This window comes from the organism of the source record quoted next, unplaced genomic scaffold, assembly GCF_019419815.1.
Source record: "Pyrus x bretschneideri cultivar Hongxiangsu unplaced genomic scaffold, Pyrus_bretschneideri_v1 Contig73, whole genome shotgun sequence".
Classification (NCBI taxonomy): domain Eukaryota; kingdom Viridiplantae; phylum Streptophyta; class Magnoliopsida; order Rosales; family Rosaceae; genus Pyrus; species Pyrus x bretschneideri.
In genome coordinates, this window is record NW_025999813.1 from 1,030,753 (window position 1) to 1,038,134 (window position 7,382).

At 37.9% G+C, this 7,382-nt stretch overlaps 1 protein-coding gene across 1 annotated transcript; it reads left to right on the plus strand.

Annotated features, from left to right (window-relative positions):
- The first annotated feature begins 710 nt into the window (after positions 1-710).
- On the plus strand, positions 711-1,646 carry LOC103967466 (ethylene-responsive transcription factor 1B). Its single transcript, XM_009380720.3, has one exon. It carries the CDS (start codon positions 802-804, stop codon positions 1,489-1,491), a length of 690 nt encoding a protein of 229 aa, XP_009378995.3. The 5' UTR covers positions 711-801; the 3' UTR covers positions 1,492-1,646.
- Positions 1,647-7,382: the final 5,736 nt, after the last annotated feature.

Genomic DNA, 7,382 nt, shown 5'->3' on the forward strand with positions numbered 1-7,382 from the left:
ATCAGAAAACGTATCGGTCAAGTTTATCTGTAAATCCAAGCCACGAGACTCTTGACTTTTATCCAAGCGCCATTTCCTCGAACGTTCACAAAAAGCAGTGACCCACAGATACTTTGGGCTCCAAGCAAATGTCAGAAAAACTTTTGATTTCTTTAAACCCTAATCCGATGACTAGGATATAAAAACCTTTTTTTAAGGGGCAAGTAGGATATAAAAACCTTGGTGAACATCTTTGAAAGCGAAATTACACGGACAATCCAACGGTGTTCCTTGAAGCGATTTAAAAAGAAAGACGTATTATGCATCCAGTGTATGACATCTCCAACGGCCATTGGGCCACCAAGGTGAATTGTTACATTCATCTGTCAGAAGAATCAACATGCTGACACGTGGACAATATCCTTCAATGATATCAGAAGCTGATGTCACTACAAATTTCTCTCTGACTTGGCCGCCATGCTTCAATTGACCCACGTGCTCAAATTCATCCAACTTGTGTGGCACCCCACAATAATACAATAATACAAAAACCTAATAAAATATGGCCCACCACATATATTTTAATATGATCCACCTGCCTGCTTTTACCATTTCACCCTTGTAATTTTACCCCTACCTTTAGGCCATTTTAACCTGGGATCCTGTTGGCCTCTATTGGTCCGCATATGCGGGACCCATTGGAATTGGGTATATATGATGGACGAGGGTGCAAATCTTTAGCTTACCAACATGCATTGCCACAAACACACAAACACATAGAGAGTATTCCAAGCAGAAAACAAAAACACCCCAATTCTTCAAATGAATTACTCTACTTTTGATTCTCCATACTCCAATTTGTCACCTGAATCTTCGTTTGGATCATCATTTTCTTGGGATGATGGTCTTAAATTTGGCAACAATTCCCTTCCTTTCAATGAAAATGACTCGGAAGAAATGCTTCTCTACGGTCTGATTTCCGAGGGCACCCAAGAAATCACATCAAGCGTCTCTGTTTTTGCAAACCCAATTAAAGAAGAGGAGGTGAGCTCCGCATCTGAAGAAGAAAACCTGAAAAAGGAAAAGTCCTACAGAGGGGTTCGGAGGCGGCCGTGGGGCAAGTTTGCTGCAGAAATAAGAGACTCCACTAGACATGGCATAAGGGTGTGGCTAGGCACATTTGACAGTGCTGAAGCCGCAGCTCTTGCCTATGATCAAGCTGCCTTTTCCATGCGAGGCTCTGCGGCGGTTCTCAATTTTCCAGTTGAAAGAGTCCGCAAATCGCTTAGGGAGATCAATTATGGTACCTCAGATTTGGAAGGTTGTTCGCCGGTGGTGGCTCTTAAGCGAAAGCACTCCATGAGAAGGAAAACTGGGAACACGAAAAGTAAAGTGGACAGAGATGTGAGGATAGAGAATGTGGTGGTGTTTGAAGACTTGGGAACGGATTACTTGGAAGAACTGTTAAATTCATCCGAGAGTACAAGTACGAATGCCACTCCTAATTGGTGAATTAACCAAAACGGCAAATTTATCTTTGTTGAATTATCTGTTTTTTTGTTTGTTCGTTTTTCTTAATCAATCTCTTTTGTAATTGTATGAACCATGATGTCCAATCTTTTGTTTTTGCTGTAAAGTTTGCAAAAAGATAAAAGGTTACGTATTAATGTGTCCTAGTTTTTATTTTGTGGACTCAATTAATTGAACCTTGAGGCGACTCTTGTTTTGAAATTTGATTAGGTCATTTGTAGGGCTAGGTGACTCCATAAAATGACATTGGCTCATGCACGCCTGCACTACTACTCGAGTGACATACATGGATGGGATTAATTGAACCATCAAGGTTAAATCACTCTAATAGTATACTTTTCAGTCATCACATTCTAAACATTATATTTGATCAGTAACCATACATAAAATCCTATTACACGTTCCTTTCACAACCAACTTTTGTAGGGCTAGTTTTGCATGCTCAAGAGATTCTTATGTATCTAGTAAATTATGTTGGACTCCAACACACAATATATTTATATGAAATACAAAATCATATATCATTTGCATATGCATGTTGCGCCGCGTTGAACTTTTACACATAATGTAAGAAATCTAAACTCAGAGCATGTACTTGGGCTTGGTGCCCAAATGCATTGCTTCAGGCATGTTCAAGAATTTTACTTTCTTCAGCAAGCTGCTAGAAACTAATATTTTCGTTTTCAAAGTGCACTATATACATGACTTAAAAAGGAGACTAAAATCAATGGGCTGATTGTTGGTTGGTGGACACGTACTAATAATACTACTATCTTCCAAAAGAGAAGGCACCGGGCAGCTGAAATATCAAGGGCATATGCATATTAACATATAGCCATGACCAGCTAAAGAGCTGCAACTTGCTCAATTTGTCATCAATCAAAATCTGTATCAAAGTTTTCTTGGTATTTCATAGCATTTTGTCAATAAGGATTAAGGACTCGTAAGTGCGGGAACATGTATAAATTAATCATGCAATAAATTCGAGGAGTAGTATGCAAAACAATATCAACCATGTGTGTGCGGAGAAGGGAAAAAGAGTGAGATAAGCACGGATCCAGCACTGTGTTTTGGTCGAATTTCAAAGAACAGAAGCTTCTCAAGGGTAATTCAGTCTTTATAAATTTGGGTTGGACAATATCTGCTACGTACGACTTTCTAATTCATGCTGTTATAATAATAATAACATACAGATAATCTAAGCTTATATATTAGATTCACGTCGGGTCCAATTTGATCAAATGCTATATATATATATATATATATATAAAGAATGTTCTAAAAGATGCTATACGCTAGTTTGGCAGCGGGCTGAGGCCTAGCGCTTAGGTGGACTAAACGAATTTAAGTAACTATATTATATTTCGTGTAAATAAGTGTTAGCTTATACTTAATATATATATATATATATAATTTCATCATAAACGACAAATTAGAATGACATATATATTATGAAGTATTGGAACATAATGAAAACATGGCGACCAAGAATATAATGTGTGTTTATTGAAGTATGCAACAAATCTCTTATAATTTATTCAAAAAAATAAAATGCAAAATTAAAATTATATATTGTCTATCTAATTGAGTTGCAACCTAGATGGTCTAGGCGGGCCCCTCAGCAGGTCTATGCAAGCGCCTCAACAAGTTTGGGCACCATTTCTTAATTTTCAAATGCTTAGGCATTAATCGGGATAGTGACCAGCCGCCTAACGCCTAAGCGGGGCTTAGGTGGAAATTTTTAGACCAATGTATATATATGTGAAATATAATAATATTTTGTATTTACATTCTCTGCATCAAAAATATGGTAACTGCATGAATTTGTGGAACATTCATAACCATAAAATTTGTCACGTGAATTTCTCAATTGCACCCGATAAAGTTGAAGCTCAAAGTCTTGGCGGTCAAAATTCAACCAAGTCATTCAAATGGTGTGCTCACTGAAATTTTCCATGTCAGAAACCTAATTAAGCATTATATTCAACGGAAAATTATGATTAAAATTGATAAGTGAGGTGTTAGTATCGTATGGTTAGCTAAACTTGACTGCCCTTCATGAACAGAGGTATTGAGAATATTTAGAAAACAGATAAAATTCTCATTTAACTGGGTTTTGTCAAGAGGATAAATTCTTTTAGTTATCATCACGGAAATTTACTGCTGGTTCCTACAATTATTGCACCGATGGTGCAAAAGATATCGATATCTCACATTCGAAGGCCATGCATATGCACCCACATCGAGTTAGGATTAATTTTTAATATACACACTTCATTGAGTTAGGATAAATGAAAAAATTAATTTTGTGGTAGCAAAAATAGAAGAAAGAATGCTTTTCAAGTATATTCTATTCTTCTCATTTAGAGGTATATATAAATTATATACAATCCTATCATAAAGGGGAAAGAATAATTACAAGAGATACACCCTAAACTAGGAAACCCAAGATTATAGGAATCCTCAGATTAAAAGGATTCTAATACAAAGTCAACACTGCCCTCAAGTTGGTGCATATATGTTACACATGCCCAACTTGTCTAACAACCTTGAGAACTTGTCACTAGAAACAGCCTTAGTGGGCATGTGACTTGATCGTTGGTCCCGATCGGGGGAACTTTGATTACTTTTCCTTCCAACTTATCTTTAATGAAGAACCTATCAACCTCCACATGTTTCCTATCATATTGTACTGGATTATGAGCAACATCAAGTGCAACTTTGTTGTCACAGAATAACCTCATTGGCTGACTATGTTTGACCTCCAAATCTTGTAACAAAAACTTAAGCGACAAAAGTTCACAAATACCAGGTGCCATACCTCTATATTCGGCTTTTGCGCTTGACCATGCTACTACATTTTGCTTCTTGCTTCTCTATGTCACTAGATTACCTCCAACAAAAGTGAAATCCAAATGTCGAACATTTATCATTTGTCGAACCTCCCAGTCGGCATCTGTATATCATTCTTTTTTGAAATGCTCATTTTTCCTGAACAAAATCCCTTTTCCTGGACTTCCCTTCAAATAACACAATATTCTCATAACCTCACTCATGTGTTGTTCTCCAAGATATTGCATATACTGACTGACCACACTCAGTATGAGCAAGATCCGGTCTCGCATGGGCCAAATACATTAACCTCCCAACTAACCTTTGATACCACCCTTTATCTACCAGTACTTGATTCTTATCTATACCCAACTTTATTCCTTCAACCAACAGAGTAGTCACGAGTTTGCATGCTGACATACTGGTTTCTTTCAATAGATTAATAATATATTTTCGTTGGGACAAAAATATCCCGGACTTGCATCTTGATACCTCAATCCCAAGGAAATATTTCAGAGAACCAAGATCTTTCATCTCGAACTCTGTGGATAAATACTTTTGCAAAGCCGTTCACTCAACTAGTCAATTACCTGTAACCACCATGTCGTCCACATATACGATGAGTGCTATAATCTTCCTATTCTTACGTTTCAAGAACAAAGTATGATCCCAATTACTTTGTCTATATCTGAATGCCTTCATTGACTTAGTAAACCTACAAAACTAGGCACTTGGAGACTGCTTTAACCTGTACAATGACTTCTTAAGCCTACACATATTTCCCTTCTGTATGCCTGTACCATTACATCTTGGTGGAAGATCCATATAAATTTCTTCAGTTAAATCTCCATGTAGAAACACATTTTTGACGTCGAACTGTTGCAGTGGCTAATCTAAGTTAGCCACCAAGGATAGTAGAACACAAACTGTATTGATCTTGGCCATCGATGTGAAGGTATCTGTGTATTCTATGCCATATTTCTAGGTATATCCATTTGCTTTAAAGGGATCCACTGTTCCATCTGCTTTGTATTTCACTGTACATACCCATTTGCATCTTACAGGTTTCTTGCCCGTTGGCAAATCCAATATTTCCCAGGTAGCATTCTTCTTCAACGATCTCAATTCCTTGCTCGTCGCTTATTTCCATCGATGATCAGCTAAGGCTTCCTGCACATTGTTAGGAATATATATACAGTAGATAATTGATACACAAATGACTTATTTGATTCATACATGTGACAAGTAGACAAATAACTGTTTGATGGGTACCTCACTCTAGCGTTCGAATTTGGTTCACTCACTGAATATTTATTTTTACACTTACGATCCGCCTCTTAAATGGGTTTAGGAATACCTTGGTTAATACGCTCTGGAAGATGACGAAGTGGTGGTCCATCCAGCATAGAAGGAGATTGGTTATAGGTATCACTGAAAGACAAGTCCATATGCTCGGTTTCTCCTAAAATTGTGGGTTGCAGTTACAGTGGGGTGTCACTATCACGAGATATTTGCTACTTTTCTATCTCCAACAACAAGATCGTGGGCTTTCCTATCGTGGGCTCTCCTATCATGGCCTCTTCAGTTTGTTGTCCCACGGGCCAGGTTTCCTGCAGTCCTGTGGGCCTATCATGGTCAGCAGGCTGTTGTCCAGTCAGCCACTAGTCAGTAGGCTGTTGTTCATTACCATAATTAAACGTCTGAACTTCATCGCCTCGGAACTTCCCCTGAAGTGAGGACTCAGATGAACCAAAATAGATTTCTTTTTCATGGAAACTTACAACTGGAGTAATAAACATTTTCTTAGTCAGAGGATGATAACAATGATAACCCTTTTGAGTAGTAGCATACCCCATAAACACATAACGAAGGGCTCGAGGCTCAAGTTTACCTTGTCATTAGTGGACAACTAGTCAGAGACATAAGGGCCTGAAACGGTGTCTAAAAGCCGAGAGTGGGAGAAGGGTGATGATTAATGAGATACACAATGGACGTGAGTGCTTTACGCCAATAATGCAGTGGAAGGCGTGCTCAAGAAGGGAAGCACGTACCACCTCTAACAAGGGTCTATTCTTTCGTTCGGCCAACTCATTCTACTAGGGAGTATACGGGCATATGGTCTGATGAACAATACTGTGCATATCAAGAAAAGAACGAAGTTCTGTATGAACATACACTCCTCCATTGTCATTTCGAGGAACCTGGATATTCATATTATACTGCACATCAACCATTTTGTGTAACTTTTGAAAGGTCGAACTAACTTTGCTTTTCTATTTTAACAAAATAACCCAAGTCATTCTCGTACAATCGTCAATAAAAGTGACAAGTCAATGAGCTCCACCAAGAGAAGCTATTTTCGAGGGACCCCAAACATCAGAGTATCATAAAAGGAACGAAACTTTTGTTTAAACTTGGAGGAAAAGAAGTTTGATGGCTCTTAGCCATTTCACACACATCACACTTAAATTAAGACACATCATTTTTAACAAACAAACTAGGAAATAATTTATGCAAATAACCAAATGAAGCATGTCCATGATAACGGTGCCATATCCAGACATCCAACACTTTATTAGTCTTTCCTTAAGAACCATCAATTGAAAGAGCTTGAGTTAGCAAGCCAGAACTATTTGAATTCAACTCTCGGAAATACAGCTTCCCTTGTTTAATACCATAACCAATCGTCTTCCGCATTTGGATGTGTAAACACACAAAAAAAAAAGGCCAAAAAACAATTAAGCAACGTAAGGCAAGGGTTATTTGGGCAACGAGTAATGAATTATAATTTAAGGATTGAACCACAAGGGTAGTATCAAGTTTCATGGTATTAGAAAGAAATCGGTGCCTTCCCCAATAATTGGGGCGGCACTACCATTAGCAATGTTGACCACGGTTTGTGTGGAGTTTTTTTAGTAATGAAACCTGTCTAGAATCACAAGTCATATCTTCAGTAGCCCCTGAATCAATTATCCATGGGTCATTCATAATAGGAGTAGAGATATTGAGTGTCTTAACATCATTACCTACAGCAGCAATCA

What these genes read in the sequence shown, in the direction of transcription:
- LOC103967466 (XM_009380720.3), top strand. Translation starts at nt 802, where the DNA reads ATGAATTACTCTACTTTTGATTCTCCATACTCCAATTTGTCACCTGAA.